This window comes from Vicugna pacos, chromosome 25, assembly GCF_048564905.1.
Source record: "Vicugna pacos chromosome 25, VicPac4, whole genome shotgun sequence".
Classification (NCBI taxonomy): domain Eukaryota; kingdom Metazoa; phylum Chordata; class Mammalia; order Artiodactyla; family Camelidae; genus Vicugna; species Vicugna pacos.
Genome location: NC_133011.1, coordinates 30,957,025 through 30,976,301, shown reverse-complemented (window position 1 = coordinate 30,976,301; position 19,277 = coordinate 30,957,025). Strand labels below are relative to the sequence as shown.

The 19,277-nt window shown below is 40.6% G+C and overlaps 1 protein-coding gene across 12 annotated transcripts in view; it reads left to right on the top strand.

Annotated features, from left to right (window-relative positions):
- Positions 1 to 15,696, top strand: part of CYRIB (CYFIP related Rac1 interactor B) — a 137,844-nt gene extending 122,148 nt beyond the window's left edge. For all 12 annotated transcript variants that reach the window (XM_072949709.1, XM_072949708.1, XM_072949718.1 and 9 more), the window contains 7 exons: positions 3,382 to 3,518; positions 4,610 to 4,687; positions 5,815 to 5,931; positions 7,415 to 7,494; positions 8,732 to 8,858; positions 10,320 to 10,390; positions 14,951 to 15,696. In XM_072949709.1, coding sequence (XP_072805810.1) covers positions 3,382 to 3,518; positions 4,610 to 4,687; positions 5,815 to 5,931; positions 7,415 to 7,494; positions 8,732 to 8,858; positions 10,320 to 10,390; positions 14,951 to 15,014 — 674 coding nt within the window. In that variant the 3' untranslated portion in view covers positions 15,015 to 15,696. The remainder of the gene's footprint in view (positions 1 to 3,381; positions 3,519 to 4,609; positions 4,688 to 5,814; positions 5,932 to 7,414; positions 7,495 to 8,731; positions 8,859 to 10,319; positions 10,391 to 14,950) is intronic.
- The last annotated feature ends 3,581 nt before the right edge of the window (positions 15,697 to 19,277 follow it).

Below are 19,277 nucleotides of genomic sequence, written 5' to 3'. Positions count from 1 at the left end.
TGGGAGGAATAATGGCCTATCTTTGAATTCTGGTGTTTGCTGTTATTAGCTGTGTGGTCTTGGTTACATCATTCAATTCTCTGAGCTTCAGTATCCTATCTGGACCTCTGTCCATTGAGCCCTCTGCTTTAAGTCCACTTAATCTCTCGTCTCTTCTCTTCCTACCTCACTGTTGACCGAGAGCTGAACACCACAGACAGCACAGAGAGCACCGCACAGCTATCAAGTTGTGCGTGGTCCTTCAGAATCCCAAGGAGAGGGTTGTGTGGCTCAAGCACTACAGATAAACCACGGGTGTACTCCAGAAGAGGGACCCTGACCCCTTGGTGGTTTGCATATCTGTAGAGAGACGAGGAAGGGATCACTTGACTAATTTGGAAGGGTTTAACCTTGCTGGCTTGGGAAAACATCTTGTACTTGCCTGTTTCAGTCTGAGGCCTTTCTCGGTGGAGGCAGCTGCCTGAGGGAAGGTTGTGTGATCAGATGGTTGACAAACTGCTCAGTCTTCCTCCTGGTCCAAGGGCTTGTAGGGGTCACCTCCAGGGGTCATAATGAAAGAGTCTAGCCAACACGCTGACTCCTTTTCACCGGGCTAAATTTATCGACATCTATTCAGAAGGTTCTAAGGTGCCCGCAATAATTGTTGTCATATCTCTTGGCTGTCTCAAATCTCCCCATGTATCTTCTGAGGATTCAAGGACTGGTCTTTGATAGTTAGTGGAAGGCAGTTGGTGAAAATAAATGGCTCTTGTCTCGAAGGGAGTCCTCTCTTCTCAGTCATCCATCCATTTGTTTCTCTTTCTTGGTCTACTTTGTAGACTCATCTGTTACTTTTCCCACTCAATTCTTTCTTGCAGCCTTCTTAAGTAGCTTTGGCTTCTGCACTGGTCTACCAGCTAACTTCTGCCAGAATTAGGACTTAAGTAGCCCGCTGATTTCCTCCTTGTCATCACCTTTTATAAGAATCATGACCACATGGTTTTCTTTTAGGAGCTTCATCAGAGAGACCCATTCCTAGATGACCTCTTCTTTGACCTCCCTGTCTTTTCAGCTCAGCCAGAGACCTCTGAGCCACCTTCTGGGACCTCTGTCTCTGATTTCCCTCTTGTCGCAGGGCATTATAGTCTGGCAGGACTGGCTTGTATCACCAGAGGATCCCAGGCTGATTATCTGCTTCGGAGGCAAATAAGCAGCCTTATCATCTTGAGTTTCTTTTCTATGACAGAGCTGCCATTGAGGGCTTCAGGCCTCCCTGGACAGTTCTCCAGCTGCAGTCATTGGCTGCCCCAGCTCAGCCATGTGACCTGATTCCACCTCTGGGTGTGGGGGTGGGGAGTGTCTCCCATTCCCCAAAGGGGTAGAGCACTTTGAATGCTGAAGTTAACACTGAGACTTGATAAAATCTAGGAAATGCAAATTTCTTTTTCTTTAACAGCTCTTTTTGTTTTTAAAATAGTTTTTCCAGTTTGCACATCTCTCAGATTTGTTTTCCACTTACGTTAATGCCAATACATGGGATGAATATTGGGAGAAGTAAACAATTTTTCAAAATAGCCAATTTTTTTCCTTTTAATTGATCTTCACACCCACTCTTGCACCTCTATAAGCCATCTATACTCCCATAGTCCACTCTCTACACTGCGGATACAGTGGAGTTTTTAAATGCCAGTCTGATGTCACTACCCTGCTTAAATGGTTTCTCCAGGGACATCAGAGTGACAAGGCCAGGGGGCTTAATATGGCACACAGATCATGTGCCTGTTTAGTCTTCGGTTACTTTCCTTCTTGCCTCTCTGTTCCACCTGCATTGGTCCTGCAGTTTCTCTGCTGCCATGCTCTTCTCCGTTCAGGACCTGGCTCCCTGCCCTGTCTGTGTGCAAACTCTTGCTCATCCGTAGTGCACGCGCCAGTCTCAGCCCAGATGTCGCTTACTCAGGGAGACCTTGTCCTGAGTCTTCAACTAGGTAAGGTCCCGTTGTCAGGCCTTTCTACAGTGCCGTGATACATATCCCAGCTGTAGTAAGTTGTCTGCCTTCTCTATATAACTAGGTTCTGTGTGGGCGCAGGGCATGAGTATCTTCATCTCTGTTTCCCCAGCGCCTGGCACATATTAGACTGTGAATACATTTTCTGACTTATTATAAAAAAAGATAAAAACTGTCATTTGGAGTTGCCATGTGGATTACAGGTAATGTCTGTGAAGTGTCTAGCTGAGCACCTGGCACATAATAGACACATAAGGAGTGCTTCCTGTTAGTAGTAATCAGTAAATTAATCTTTTATAGGGTTATAGATGGCTAATTAGAAAGTTGCTTTATTTGAGAAACAGTTTATTATGGTGAAAGGAATACGGCTGTGAAATCAGGAACACTGAGCATTTACGAGCTTCACCCTTGGACACTCTTGAGACTCAGTTTATATGACTGTAATGCCCATGTCATAGTTGATGGTGAAAAGTTAGTTGACAGACTAGGGTTAAGCATATATAAGTATGGAGTATAAGTTCATAATTGGGTCTTCATAAACAGAGTTGATATTTTTTTAACTTAAACGTTGATGATCTGACATAAATTTATTATTATTAATAAATGTTTGTTTATTGATCTGGCATTTATTCATTAATGTCAGATCACCATCTAACTCTGTAAGCTCTTGTTTTCTAAGAATAGAATCTAGCATTGTTTTCTGATTCTGTAATCTGTAACTGAATTAGTATGAAGTGTAATATCAATATTTTTTTTTGAAGTGAAATATCAGTATTTCCATTTTTAGACACACTATTTACTAGTCTGGCATTCCAAAAGTAGCAGTTGTTTTAAAGGGACAGTTTTACTTACATAATGAATTAGAACATCTATATTATGGTCCTGAGATGCCAGGCTCCAAAACACTCAGGAAGCTAATTATTAAACAGAATATTTGGTTTCCTTTAATAGCTGAAAGAAAGCAGTTTGTGTTTATAAATAAACAGTATATTCAAAGTATGTAAAATTGGTAATTCATTCATACCCATGTACAGATTTGACTCTGTGGCCACAGTGCCACTTGAAGAAGTTACTCAGCTGTAGGTGACAGTTACCATTTCATAAAAATCAACACTGTGTAGAATGTGAAAATAATATAAAATTTGTCCTTTGATCCTGGAATTTAATTCAAATTCATACTCTGCATGATTTTGAATTTGGGTTTATGGAAATTGAATTAGTCACTTTAGGGTTTTTATTCTGTTAAACAGTATTCAGTTTGAGTGTTATGTTTAGATAATCTGGCTTTTAAAGAGACCTTAGTTTTATGGGAATTGAAATAGATTAAAAAATGCTCACTTTTTAATAAACAAGTATCAGAGAGATACAGATAACATTTTAACTTTTTTTTCTTTAGAAGCAGCATTAAGAGGTCTTCTGGGAGCCTTGACAAGTACCCCATATTCTCCCACCCAGCATCTAGAGCGAGAGCAGGCTCTTGCTAAACAGTTTGCAGAAATTCTTCATTTTACACTCCGGTTTGATGAACTCAAGGTAGGATTGTTTTGCTGGCCCTTGTATGCAACTCGGCGAGTCTTCCAATAAGCACTAGGAGGAAATGCCTGGAGACCTTGTTAAAAGGTGTTTGAATGATATCTGCTGGTTTTTAGCAAAAATAGGAAACTGGATTTAAAAATTATATGGGCCTTTTGATACTTACGTAGCCAGTAGCATATTACCCAGTTTCAGTCTTCATGTAACTTAATTTTGAAAATCATCTCTGAAACAATATTGACCTTTTCTAATATGTTTTTCCTGCTCATCCCCAGTTTTTTCCAACATTCTTTTATATAAAAATGTTAGGATATTTTTTCTTTCTTCCTTGCTTTCTCCCACCCCACCTCACCCCTCCCCTCCCTCCCTCCTTCCCTTTCTCTCTCCCCCCACCTCCCCTTCCTATCTATCTACCTATAAATGTCCTTTTGTTAGAAGGAGTGAGTGTTAAAGAAAGAAGCATTGGATTGCATATCAGGAGACCTGAGTCCCACTGAGGCTCTGTCACAGTAACCAGTTAGGAGGTGCAGGTTCTTTGACTTTTCAGGGCCTCAGGTACCTTGTCTAGAAAATGGAAGAGCTAGATTCCTAACTCCAACATTGTATAAACATTGTATCATAGACAACTTTTCTCTTTTATTAATACTTTTGAGCGTACCTGATTTGTATATAAAGTTTTAGTCTGAAGATTGCCCTTTTGACCACACCACACACACACACTTTTATTGTAATAATCCAAAATGAGTGCTTACACTTTCCTTTTTGTTTTTGTTTATTTGGTAATACTGTTTTTTGGTAAACAACCTTTTGGTATATTACCTGAAATTAATGAAAAGAAGGAAGGTATAGTGACCATGACTGAAAACAGTCTGCCCAGTTTTATATGTTCAGTTAATGGCTGTGTACAGTGTTATATAATTTAAGTACAAAGAGTGATCTTGGGTGATACTGATTTTGTTCTTAAAATGCTATTACAAATTAGAGAATATTACTTAACTAGTTAAAGCTGTATTTAGTAGATCTTTCACTTAATTTTTATATACTATCATTTAGCACATAATACCTTTTTCTTTCATAAATATCCTCTTCAGATGACAAATCCTGCCATACAGAATGATTTCAGCTATTACAGAAGAACATTGAGTCGTATGAGGATTAATAATGTTCCAGTAAGTTAATTCTTTGAATTAAGGGGTGGTAATAATTATTCAGTTCTCAGTTTGTTCAGTTTATTCTTTTATTTGTTCATTCATTCACATAAAGCTGAAGCTAGTAATAAAGTTAGCAATTATTGGCAGCCATAGCTATGGAAGATGCAGCAGAATGTAGCAAACTGTATGGTACTTGCCTGTTTTCCACTCAGTCCCTTCGCCCATGATTACTTCTGTAAAACTGCTTTTTGCCTATATAACATTGATGTTTACAGAATTTCTCTTTGTGTTCTCATTTTAACTGCACAAAAATTTTGTGAATTAGTGGTTATGAGTTTTTGGTCCCCATATTCTTAGAATGGAAAAATCCTGGAGAGAAATTGAATAGGAGAAATAGTGGCAGGAAGGGAGAGTGAGGTCTTGGACTTGGAGCACTTCTGTGCCTGATATGCCTGTTTGAGACAGTGGCTTCTGTACCTGTTGCTTGTCTAGCATAGCATCTCTTCTGGTTTCTTTAGGCTTGTTAGCCTCTTAACTTCTCCTCATCTAAAGCTGTTGAAACCCTTTTCTACCTCCAAGACATCAAATTCCAGGCTTATCTTCCACTAGTTGCTGCCCCTTGTTACATTGACTCCACTGAATTACACTCTACCGAGTAATTTGAAAGCATACTCTTTCCCCCTGCTGGTTGGAATACCTTACGTACCTGCCCACTGTCACCCGCAGAAGCCTAACTCTTCCATGTCCATTTTAGTTTCTTCCAGTCTAACTTAGTCTTTCCCTCACCCCCTTTTTCTGTCATTGTCTCTTAGCATGTTATTTTGGATGTTGCATGGATACTTACGTGTTCCTAATCGAGGCAGGGTACAGTGTCATAGCCATCTTTCTGTCCTGTAGCTTTTAGAATGATCCCTTGTATACAGTAGGCAGCCCATCAAGGTTTTATTTAATTGCTTAATATCATTTAAAATATTTTTAAAGAAGTTAATCTTCTTAAAATGTCTTAATATTTTTTAATCTTTCTGTTTTAAAGAGTAAGCATTGTGTACACTTCAGGATCTGACACTTAATTTAATAAGTGTTAGATTATCTTTTATAATTAATAATTTATGAACTGATACCAAGTGCTCTTATTTTCCACACAGGCGGAAGGAGAAAATGAAGTAAATAATGAACTGGCAAATCGAATGTCTTTGTTTTATGCTGAGGCAACCCCCATGCTGAAAACCTTAAGCGATGCCACAACGAAATTTGTATCAGAGGTAAGCATTGCCTAGGAAGGTGTTCCTTGCACTGTTACTCTTCTGCTACATCCGCCCCATCAAGCAGTCTTACTGGCTCTCCCTGCAAAATACACCCTGAATCTGGAAACTTAGCCCTTTGCTTCCTTTTCCTCCCACTCCAGATCAGCCCCCCACTTCTCACCTGGACTGTTGGATTCATGCTCCGACTATTCTTATTTCTCCCACTCTTGATCCAGTACAGTCCTTTCTCCAAAGAGCAGCCAAGTAATCTTCTTTAAACATAAACCACATTCCCTCCCTCCTCTGCCTAAAATGTTTCCAGTGACTTCCTAGTACCCATAGGGTCAACTCTCAGTACCTTGTGGCTTATGAGGCCTTGTATGCGCATGCGGTTGTTTCCATTCAGCTCTATAGTGTGCGTGCTTCTTGGGAGAAGGGAGGATCTTGGCTCGTAGCTGTATCCTTGGAGCCTAAAATAGTACCTAGAACTAGTGCATTTTTAGACAAAATTGAGAGTAGGAACCAAACTTTAAAGTTGCTGATTTTTCAATAACATATTGTTTAATCTCCATGCTTTTCTTTTTTTCTCCTTTGTTTCTCTGTTGTTGATTTCCAGTTTCACGGCATTGTGGTCAGTAAAGATGCTTGAGATAATTTCTATCTTCTTAAATTTGTTGAGGTTTCTTTTGTGTCCAAGTACATGATCGATCCTGGAAAATGTTCCATGTGCACTTGAAAAGAATGTATATTCTATTTTTGGGGGGTGTAAAGCTCTGAAAATATCCTCCAAATCTAGTTTTTCTATTGTAGTATTTAATTTCTCTGTTGCCTTGTTTATTTTCTGTCTGGAAGATCTGTCTAGTGATGTTAATGCAGTGTTAAAATCTCCAACTATGATTGTATTCCCATCAATATCCCCCTTTATCTCTGTTAGTAATTCTTGTATGTACTTAGGTGCTCCTATATTGGGTGCATATATATTAACGAGTGTAATATCTTCATCTTGTATCACTCCTTTAATCATTATAAAATGTCCCTCTTTATCTTTCTTTATGGCCTTTGTTTTAAAGTCTATTTTGTCTGAAATCAGTACTGCAACACCTGCTTTTTTGGCTTTTCCATTTGCATGGAATATCCTTTTCCATCCTTTCACTCTCAATCTGTATGTGTCCTTCTCCCTGAAGTGGGTCTCTTGTATGCAGCATATTGAAGGTTCTTGCTTTATTATCCAGTCCGCCACTCTATGTCTTTTGACTGGAGCATTTAGTCCATTAACATTTACAGTAATTAATGATAGATGTGTGTTTATTGCCATTTTGAACTTAGCTTTGCAGTTGAATTGGTATATCCTCTTTGTTCCTTTCTTCTTCCTTTTGCAGTTTGGTAATTTTCCTTTGTATTTAAAGTTGCTGATTTTTTATGTTATGCTAGGTTTTAAATTATTCTTATGTAATAACTATTTGTCACTTTTACTTTTTTTGTTCTCCATACACTTCTACAGAATAAAAACTTACCAATAGAAAATACCACAGATTGTCTAAGCACCATGGCTAGTGTGTGCAGAGTCATGCTTGAAACACCGTGAGTATTTGCTGAGCTTTTTGTCTTAATCAGTCCTGTTGAAATGATTGCTCAGATATGAATCTGTCATATTTAGAAGCTGGAAATTAAGTATATCCCAATATGTAATGCTAACATATGAACAAAATTAAAATAATTTGACAGCTTGATGTAAATTCTGGTAAAGTATAAAGCACAGTTGGTTTTCAGGTGCCTCAGACCAGTCAGACTGACTTAGACTCTTCAGAGTGGGGATTTTGTGGTGTTTTTGAGAGCAAGGGAAGAGCTTTAAAGCTCTTCTGGTTGTGCCTCTCATAAGTTTTCTCACTCCCTTTTTGCTGAAGGGCTAGAGTTACTCTGCTTACCCGTCTCTCAGTGTTAGTTCTCAGTGCTGTCCCCACCCTCGCCGCCAGTTAATCTGAATTCTCTTCTGGGTTTCTCCTCTCTCTCAAGCCAGTTATAACAGACCACAGTGTTTTCTGGCTTGACTTTCCTGTCAGCAGGCAGAAAGAATTCCTCCTGCATCCCTGAGTTATATATGGTTTTACTAGGTAACTTTAGTGTTTGTGGAGCTTTTTGTTTTCCAAAGCACTGTTACGCACTCGTCTTACTGGACACCTGTGAAGTCAGAGGGCAGCCACTAGTCGGCATCCTCCTCCTCCTCCGGGGGAGCGCGGTCCTGGGAAGTGCAGGGACTTACGTACAGGGGCTGGCTGACCCCGCACGTGCGCCTGAATGTCTCCATTCTGGTTCTGGACTTGTTCTTCAGTGCCGTGTTACCTTGTAACATAGACAAAATCCTGTTTCCTTTTTCCCAAATGAGAGAAGAATATGATTGAATTTTAGGAAATTAAAATCCAGTATTACAGTAATGTGTGTAGATCAAGTTAGCCTCTAAATAGCAAACATAACTTGCTCTATTAAGCTGGTGGCTTTTTTCGTATTGGTGATGACAGCCTTTTAAAGCACCAATCCCCAAACTTTTACTTTGGGGCTACTTTTGATTTCTCTAGAATTGTCTGATTTCTGCTAAGCAGAAAGGGTAATGTGCCAAGGTGCATATATGTAAGTCATAACTGCCCCACCACCACCCCCCCGCCTCATTTCTCTGGGAATCTCATTGCAGAGAAGGTGGGAGTATAATGTTAGCATCCCTTTTAGATATCAACAGGATACAATTTTCATCGTCAACTAAGAGTTGAATCAGCTCATGAATTTGTAATGTGTCTCATCCATCCGTCTCTTTTCTACCCTCCAGGGAATACCGAAGCAGATTTACAAATGAAGAGACAGTGTCATTCTGCTTGAGGGTAATGGTGGGCGTCATAATACTCTATGACCACGTACATCCAGTGGGAGCATTTGCCAAAACTTCAAAAATTGATGTAAGTTATATGGTTTTTAAGAATTCCCAATAATTTCCATAAATGGAAACCATAAGCTTTCATTTAAAGAGCTGACAAGCTGCGCTCTACCACAGAATTTAGTTTTTATAGTTCCTGATAATTTTGGATTTTGGTTTCCTCTGCTCTCTTGCGGTAGTTCTTAAAGCCTAGTACACAGAGGGAGTAGAATGACTGAAGGATAACTTATTGTCTTCTAGAGATCTCCTTGTAGGGAAACCTCAGTACTCATCAAGGTACTTCTGCATATTTGCAATATCTATAAATAATCAAAGAATTTTTTTTTAACTATATGCTTTCATTCCTTTGGCCAGAGGCCATTTTAAATGAAAGATTTACTTCCAAATGTGTATTAAAAGCTCATAGAGGCACCCCAGTGAAAAAAAGGGAAGACAATGTATTTTCCCTCCTCCCTCCAGTGATCATAATTGGTGGCTGTAGCCTGGGTTTTTCACCTTTTCTCTCCTCACACTTTCATGTCTGGTTCATAAGAATTATAACCAGTGTTCAGTTAGAATTGTCTTCCAGTTTCCCTTTCCCAGCGAGTTCAGGCTCTTAGCATTTCATTTGTAGGTTACTGATTCTAGTCTGTCTTCCTGCCTTCATTCATATCTATCCTATATAAAGAGGAATAAGTTAACATTTATTGAATAATTACTGTGTCCCAGGAATTTTAACGTTTGTTCTCTAATTTAACTCTGAAAATGCTCTTAGGATGTAGGTGTTATTTCCCCTGTACTAAGAGAGAAATAATGTTTAGAGAGATCTGTAATACAATTGCTAGTGAATAATAATAGCACAGCAGGATTTTGAACCCATATCTCCATGGCTTCCAAAGCCTGCGGTATTTCTACTATGCTGTGCTTTTTCACAATAGTCACGCTCATCTTTCTCACATATCATCTTCACTGAGTTGTTCCCTGCTTTAATAGCCTGTAACAAGGCCCTGCTGCCGTCTCCATCAGTTCCGAGTGAGTCATCCTGGCCTTCGAGGCCCTCTGTAAATCCTCCAGTGCGGGTCATCTCAGCTCTGCAATATGCTGTCCTCTGTGTGTGATGAACTTTCTTACTTTTGTCATGGTGTTCATCTACCTAGAAGGTGCCTCTTTTCCTTACCAGTGTGTCTATTCCTTCCTTTAAAAGGCTACTCAGCACCTTTTCCAGGAAGTCCTCCCTTAGTAAACCCTTAGTTTTCTCATTGGTGTGGGTGGTGCTTCAGTTTGTCTGATTTGGTTCCCTATAAGTTTGCTTGACTGACAAACTGAAAATAACACTTGAATAGATTTTTTTCTCCCCTATTCTAAGAATAATTATTTTGACATCTCGTGTGTAATTTTTCACGAGTTCCATTGTTATACTGCTGGTTTAAGTATTACTATTTTGAGAATAAATGTTAGATGAAAAAAAAAGATGTTTCACATTTTTGTTTCCTTTTCTCTTTAGATGAAAGGTTGTATCAAAGTTCTTAAGGACCAACCTCCTAATAGTGTAGAAGGTCTTCTCAATGCTCTCAGGTGGGTATATATACAGATACATATGTGTAAATTATGTAAGAAACACTTCAAAATATGACTAGCACAAGGGATGTGAATATAAATTTTCAAATTAGAAATGTGAGGCTTTCATATTGCTTATTGGTAATCTTGCTTTTAAATATTGGTTCTAATTTTTTTAATGAAGGGTGTGTGTGTGTGTGTGCGCGTGCGTGCACGCACAAATTAGAATAGCAGCTTCATTTCTTTGCTTGAGTTTGGCTTTCACTTTTTGTCCCTCTTGATTGTGTATTTTTTTAATAAAAGTAATTTTTTTTAAATTAAAGAAACAGGAAAATTTAAAGAAAAATATTGAAACCTCACTATTTTGAAATAAACCACTATTAACATTTTGGCATATATCCTTCCATAGGTTTTTGTTTTTGTTTTGAACACTTGTGTATAGTCATAGCTCTATATAAGTTATTTTTTTACAATATAATACCATACAAACTGTTTTATAACTGGCACTTTCCCCTTAGTGTAGTGTAATTACATTTCTGTGTTCACAATACAGATCTCTGTTATTTTTGTGCATGTCATGTAATATTTTTTACAATGACAATGAAGTAGTCATTATTTGGTGTCCTCTCAGTTTAGACTTAGTTGATTTAGTTACTGAAACACCTAAGAATTCTGGAGTATTTTTAAATGAAAATCTCAGCACATTATAACATCTTGACTATAGAGATTTAGTCAGTAATATAATTTCCTAACATGAGGGATGATTTGCTTGTTACTTATTTTGTGTTTGAACAAAAATTATATGAACACTTCAGTGCATTGTAGTTCACATAATAGAATAAAATGATTTCCAGTTTAGTATATACTCCCCACGTGTTTTGTGAGAAAAACAGATTATTATTCCTTTTAAATACTTAATCACACCTGGTACATCATAAAGCAAAATCTGTGCTGTGTCATTTCAGCTGAGTGGAACCATGAAACTATTTTATTAAGATTATGAAAAGTACCCTCTGAGCAGTGACTGCCTGAATAAAGGAGACCTATTCTAAATGAATACCAGAATGATTAAGGAATATAATGGAACAACAGAAATCCTTATAGTGTCAAATTGTTTCAACCATAAGCCTATCAAAAAGCTTAAGTTTTTGGGATTTTTTTATCTAGAGGTTTTCATTGGTTTTACTAAGATTGATGTTCTTGTGAGTCTTTCCTCCTTGATCCCTCCTGAGGACCCCCTGTGTCCCAGTCAGCCTGACTTTTTTCTCAACCCCTTTTCTCTCTGATTGGTTAGACTTCCAAAGCCAGCAAGTGACAAGAAATCTTTTTTTTAAAGTAAGAGGTAATAGAAGTCTAGGAGGTTTTAGGATTATGTATTTCTTTACCCTGAAGGGACTGTGCTTCAAACGTTAATTTAAAATTCTAGAGTTTTTATTTTTCAAAGTTAAAAGCAGTTCATTGTAGGGCAAAGGAGGGCAGTGGTGGTGAGTGAGGGGGTTGAAGCCTCCTACACAGCAATCTGTGTTTGAGGGAAAGGGGAAGAAAAGCACCGCTGAGACAAGAGCTACCTGGCAGTTTTAAGTTTTCTATCCAAGCATGTAATGGAGATCGGCAAATAAAGGTTTGTTGTGGAGACAGCTCTTGAACAGTTTTTGTCCATAGTGAAACGTATGTACTGTTTCTGGTTATTTTTCACCCGAGAAGTATACTTGTTGCAAGGTAGCAGTGATTATAATTAATAGCATTTTCATGTCACTGTAAATTTACAGTGCAGTTTCATGTGTGTGACTTTATTGAGTCTTTGCCGTAGCTTAGTAAGGGAGGTGGTGGTTGTGGGGTGATGGGGGGGCTGTCTCCATCATATACCTTAAGCTCTTGAGAGACTTAAAGATTACATAGCTAATAAATGTTGGAGTCTATTTTCAGATTCAGCGTTTTGTTCTTGAAATCCCATGTACTTGATGCTCTGTCATTGAGCTTTGGGTTTACAATGAGTTTGAACTTTATTGTCTTTGGAATCAATCTGGATGGAAAGGGGAATGCAGATTCCCAGATTACCACCTCCAGAGAGTCTCTGTGTTAGTTCTGGGGTGGGGCTCAGGCACTTCATTTTACAAATAAATACCCAATCTGATATAGGTAATGCTGGTATTTTGAGAAACACTGCTTCAACTAAATTAACCTAGCCCTTAATATGCTTCACTCAGAGCTAAGAAGATATTGTTAAGAAAGCATTTCGGAATCCCCAAAGTGCTGTCAAGTGTTGTTACTTCCACCTCTACAAAAGAGAACACATGCTTGCTGCATTGTTTTCTTTTTTAGTGAATAGCCAGTTTATTAGCGATGCTCCCTCCATCATTTTCCTCTGAGCCAATTTTTAAATGGGAGTTTAACTGCACACATACATATGCTGCTTATTTTGAATGCTGTTCTGTAGTAATGATAAATACCTCTAGCTTACAATGTGTGATTAAGAGAAAGCAACAAGCCACATCTACGTTTTACAGGTGGAGAATTGGAACCAAGTGCCTTTGATCATAAGAGAGAGCGAGCGAGCGAGCTAGAGCTGGGAGTTCAGGTTCAGTGCTAGATAATTGTTTCTTTATTAAGTTCAAGAATAAAGGTAAATCATAGTTGCTTTTTTTCAGTAGAATAGTCATACGCACTTGGAAAAGGTCTTTGTGTTTGTGCATAAAGTGAAATAATAACATACATGCTGACACATTATTTTCACACATTAGATGCCATTGGCCTTTTCTCAGTAAGAGTGTGGTGCTGGGACATGCCTCTGGTTGGCTCTGTCCTGAAGGATCTGAGAGCAGCTGAAGCTCATGATCACACCCCTCCAGTAGGATTAGAGCTTGTGTAGAGAGGAAAGCAGTCACCACTCTGGGGCGGGCACAGGCCGCTGCTGAGTAGCAGGACTTCACAGTAGGTTCTTTGTTGTGCATGTTACTTGGCTCTTTCCACTACCCGGTTGTTTAAAGGAGATGGAAACAATAGAAATGAAGAGATGGATGTTGAAATTTCTTATTTCTTGACATCAGTGGGATTATGTGTAGCTATGTATACTTTATCTGCACTTGGGAAATAAAACAGAAAGGTTAAGTCTCTGCTACATCACCTACCACTTAATTAGCATATTATTTACGTCTTTAAGGATTTTCTTGAGTTCAGGTACTTTCTTCAGTTTTTAAATTGATTCGAAATGAACCTAACAAGAATTGAGTTTAAATTTCTTTGACACAGAGAGACCACCTATGTGTGCACCTGCTTAAAATGATGCATTTCTTAAAGATGATATTTGTAAGTCAAATTAACTGATCCAGCATTAAAGTTCTGTCTGAATTATCTCCAAAGTATATCCCACATTCAGGCATTGAGCACCTGTTTCTGTTGCTCCTAATCTGGTCCAAGACTTGGTCCCTGAGACCCTGTCCCAGCCCCTGGTTGGTCCTCTGCTGCTCCTTCTCCTTGCACTTCTCCCTCAACAGCCAGAGTGGAATCACACATCCCTCCACTGTTCAGCATCCTCCACTGGCTTTCACTGCCCTCGGAATAATCTCCAAACTCTTCACTGTGGCCTATGGTTTCTGCATGACCTAGTCTCCAAGGCCCCGTCCAGTACTTTATTCCTTTGCTCCTAATAACACCTTCTGCAATTTCATCTTTCTCCCTCTGCTAGATTGTAAGCTCCTGGGGCAACACCTGACACATAGTAGGCCTGCTTATTGAATTTCTGCTATTAAAAATAGTCCAATTGTGAATCTTCTTATAAAATAATAATCACTTTTAATGATTCTTTTTTAGGTTTTTAATTTGCATTCACTTATAGCAATGTATCATATATTTGCTTATAGCAAAACACATCGGCCTGGAAATAAGGCACTTAGAATTGAAATGGTTTGGGATATGACAGAACTGTAGTAGTGGAACTGTTTTACATACAGAATAGAACAGGGATTGGCAAACCTTTTCGTAAAGGGCCAAAGAATAAGCAAGTATTTTAGGATTTGTGGGCCACGTGGTGTCTGTCACAGCTATTCAGCTTGGCTGTTGTAGGAAGAAAGTAATCATAGACAATACTTAAATGAATCAACAGGGCTCTGTTCCAGTAAAATTGTATATATATTAACATGAAATGCTGATTTTTGACTTTTTCTCCCAGACATTTAAAAATGTAAAAATATGCTTAGCTCACAGGCCAGACAAAAATAGGTGGTGGATTGGATCTGACCCACAGGCTATAATTTGTCATCCCCTGATGTGGAGCAACAATTATCTTCCCTGCGTGGGAAATTACAGCTAATTGTTTACTTTAGAATTTAACTAGATCATTTCAACAAGGTGCTTCTAAATAAGTTCAACAGCTGTTGGATTTTCTGTTTAAAAGGTGGTTGGGAACTTGAGCCAGCAGGCCCTGAAGAGGGTGAAAGCTGGAACGAAGGGGCATGATCTGTGAGCGAAGACTGCCTGGCCCGTCGCTCCTCTTGTCATAATTGTAGAGCCTGATGTGGGTTATGTTTGTTTGTTTGTTTGTTTCTTTAACTCCCTGAAATGGATGCGTTTCACTTTTAGGTACACAACAAAACATCTGAATGATGAGACTACCTCCAAGCAGATCAAGTCCATGCTGCAATGACAGTTCTGGAATAAGCACCTGCTGTAGACAGAAGACAGTATTCTGCAGTGACTGAGAATGCACAGTTTTTAGTGATTGCAATTACTATCTCATTTACTCTTGCTTTTTATTTCTTTCCTCTGTTCCTCCTCCCTCTTTTTTAATCATGTTCTTGTTCTTAAGACTTCATTTCTGTGCCAAAATCAGTAAAGTTATACTCTGAAGGGACATTGTCCTTTCAAACAGGCCATCTAAGGCAGCTAATTATGCATTGCATTGGGGTCTCTACTGAGAAAAATTCTGTGACTTGAACTAAATATTTTTAAATGTGGATTTTTTTTGAAAACTAATATTTAATATTGCTTCTCCTGCATGGCAAAACTGCCTATTCTGCTATTTAAAAACCCTCAATGACTTTATTTTCTACTGCCGCTTTTTTCATGTGCAGCCAAAATGAAAATGTTTAAATTAACTGTGTTGTACAAATGGTACCCAACACAAACTTTTTTTAAATTAGTAAGACTTTTGTTTTAAAGTTTTAAGTTTGCATTTTGACTTTTTTTGTAAGGATGTATGTTGTGTGTTTAACCTTTATTAACTAACGTTAAAAACTGTGATGTGTGCGTAGAATATTACGTATGCATGTTCATGTTTAAAGAATGGCTGTTGATGATAAAATAAAAATCAGCTTTCATTTTTCTAAGTGTGGCTTGGTTTACTGATGTTTTGTTTTTAGGCTTCTCGAGCTTTCCCCCATGTGTATTTTTATGGAGTGCTTATACACATTACATAAGAATTACATAATTCTTTTGGGGGAGAGCTAGGTCTTTTAATTTTTTTCTTTATTTAATTGCTCTTAAAATCTTGCTAAGTGCAGTAAGACTAGTGACCTTGTCATTACGTGACTTTTATCCTTGATCTACTCTTGTTTGGATGTAGTCATAGAAGGAAGACTATACTCTTGCTTGACTGGTACCTCCCAGAAGCAAGAAGGTAGCAACTGGGGTGTGGAGGGAAGAACAGCCGTTGATACTGGGCGGAGAGTGAGTGGAGGAGGGACTTCCCAGGAGAAATTGAAGGCCAGGGTGTCACTAGTGGTAGGAAACTCACGTGCCTATTGTTTTAAGATCATAAAACCTTACTCATGAAATCTAAGTGTCCTGATTGGGAGAAGCTGCTTAATGTTTGTCTAGTCCAGCCATACTGGTTTAATGAGAAGAGTATCTGAGCTGTGGTACAGTTAACGGTTAACTGTGGGAGGAAATCCCAGAGGATTCCATCAAAACCTTCTGAGTAAGTAAGGCCTAATCACAAGGACCAGCCTTTCATGCTGGAATCCCTGATTACCTCTTTGGCCTTTGTCTCACTCTGCCACTTCATACCTTGCTTCCAGCCAGGCTCCACTGTGTGCTGTTCAAATTGTTCCATGCGGTGTCACACTTCCATAACTCAGGTCCACTGGCCCCGGAGCCTGTCATCCTTCCCTCACATCCGTCTGGCAACTCTGATCTTTCAGGGACCACCAGCCTGTGTCATCTCCTTGACGAATCCTTGGGGATAACATTAGCCATGCCCTTTTAGACAGCTTCTAATAAGAGGATTGTAATGTGTTCAATAGTCTCTCCCCCAAAGATCTGTGCACCTGGGACCTGAAAATGTGACCTCATTTGGAAAAAAGGTCTTTGCAGCTGAAATTAAGTCAGAGACCTGGAGATAAGACCATCCTGGATTACACTGGGCCCTAAACTCAATGTAAGAGGAAAGAAGAGGGAATAGACACAGAGCAGAAGGCCTGTGAAGATGGAGGCAGGGTTGGAGCCATGTGTCTGCAAGCCAAGGAACCAAGAATTGCTGGGAGAGAGGCCTGGGACAGATCCCCCCTCAGAGCCTCCAGAAGGAACTGACCCTGCTGACACCTTGGTTTCAGACTTCTGACTTCCAGGACTGTGAGAGAATAAAATTCTGTTGTTTTAAGCCACCCAGTTTGGGGTAATTTGTTAAAAGGGCAGCCCTAAGAATCTACTACAAGGATTTCATCCACCACCTCCGATATTTAACTGGGTCTCTTTGCCGACACTAAGAACCTCAGAGAAGAGCCACGTCTGGCTTTCCTTCCGCATCCCAAGGATCGTGCACAGCACCCGAATTAAAGTAGGTGCCGAGCAAATTCTTGAACGGAGTGAACGGATATATGTTAAAAATAATGACACAGCTGAAATAGAGGAAGTAATATCGCTGTGGCCTTTGCAGTTAACAAGGTTCACAATCTGCATGTTGGAGAATCAGTGGGAAGATCTCTCAACCTCTGACCCAGGCTTAGCAAACTCGTCTGTGGGCCAATCCTCCCAACACCTGTTTTTGTACAGCCTTGAACTAAGAATAGTTTTTACATTTTTAAAAGGTTGCAAAAAGCCAAAATAATATTTTGTGGCATGTGTAAAGTATATGAAATTCAAATTCCAGTGTCCATAAATAAAATTTTATTGGAACACAGCCTCACTCATTTGTTTACATATTATTTTTGGCTACTTACGCACTACAACAGCAGAATGGAATTCTTTTGACAGAGGCCACATGGCCCTCAGAGGCCGAAATATTTACTATGTGGCCTTTTACAGAGTTTACCGATCTCTGGTTACAAGAGCAGGTTTATTTGAAAACCTACATCACTGGAAGCTGGCCTCCTTTTACCCCTCTTACCTCTGAAACACAGCCTGGTCGGTATCTCTCCACCCATCCTTTGCCCCAGTCCCTGGGCCTCTTCCTTCACGGGATAGAGTATCCATTGCATCATGTCTCCCCTCAACTCTACCCGTGATTATCTGTGTACCACCACCCTGTTTCTGCAGGCACTTCAGTTGGCTGTTTTCTCACTTTAGAGATTTAGATAAGCCCTCTGGATTATTTTAGGATTGCTGCAAGTAGTTTACACTTGTCATAAGGATAATTAGCATTTGTGCTCAGATCCAGGTCTTTTGGGTTGAGATGCCATTACTAGTTCGTTTCTGTCTAGGTGCTCTGCTAAGAACGCGGAGCTGGAATTGGGGACCCTGGTTCTGGCGTGCCGTCCCTGATGCGTCCTCAGGCTCCTCCGCTGCTTCCGGTGCACGCCCCTACGCGCACGCGCACATGCACGCTCCCCCACTGCTCACACAAACAGGCCCAGTCCTTGCTCCGCACCCCAGTGTGCAGCTGGGTGACACCTGAGCAGTTTGACCCATCGCTCTCCTTTTACAGATGGGAAAACTGAGGCTGAAGGAGAGCTGCAGGAAGCTGAGTGTAAGGGGAGACTTTCCAAGTCCTTTGTTAAGCTGAAGAAAGGTCGAGCTTCTTGCAGAACAGTGTGATACTATTATTAACGGTAACATCACACCGTAGTAGCTGACGGCCAGGCACTGTTCTTTAAAATCTTCGCTGCAATCCTATGAGCTAGGAATTCGTATCTCCCATTTTCCCGGGAGTAATTTTGCAGGCGGAGGAAGCACCAAGAGGGGAGCACGAGGCCTAGAGCTGCACAGCTGTCGGTGGTTGCACGGTGACTGGCGGCCAGGCTGTTCTGGAACAGGCCTCTCCTGCCTCTCAGAGGATTCTGATCCAAGGTAGGACCCTTATCTAACGGGTGCGCCTCCAGACCTGGACGGGGACCAATGTCTGACGGAGAGAGGGGAGTGTGTGAGCCAGCCCTGGTGGAGCCCCACAGTCACCTGTGGCCGCCGGAGGGCTGCTGCGTCCTGGCCCTGCACGGAGGCTCTGGGCCGGCAGCTCCCTGGAGTCGGGATACTGGGGGAGGCTATGGCGTCCTTCTCAGGCATCGGCCTGGTGGGCCCCAGGGCTGGGGTCGGCCAGTGGCTGAAGCCCTGCGAGGGTCACGTAGAGAGCAGACAGCTGTGGCACCACGTCAGGGTCCCAGGTGAGTTGGTATCCCGGCCCCTGCAGCTGCAGCCCTCAGCGCTCCACCAGGCTCTGGGTGAGGACCAAATCCTCACTCTGCAGGGAGGAGAGGACGGCCAGGGGAGGGAGAAGGTTGTTTCTTCCATCTGGTTGAAGTTTGGCCCCAAGATGCTCGCCACCTGCAAGGAACCACCCAGAATAAACAGACAGGTCTCCCAAGCCCGGGGTCAGTGGAACCCACCCTGAGGGTGGGAGCCTGGGGCTGCTCGCCCAATCCCAACAACTGAGACTCGGAACCTGGGGCCTTGCTCCCTGCAGAACTGTGGTGCCAAGGAATATATTCCCAAACACTGCGCTTCCCTGCGCTGGCTGGTGTCTGGTTTCCAATACTCC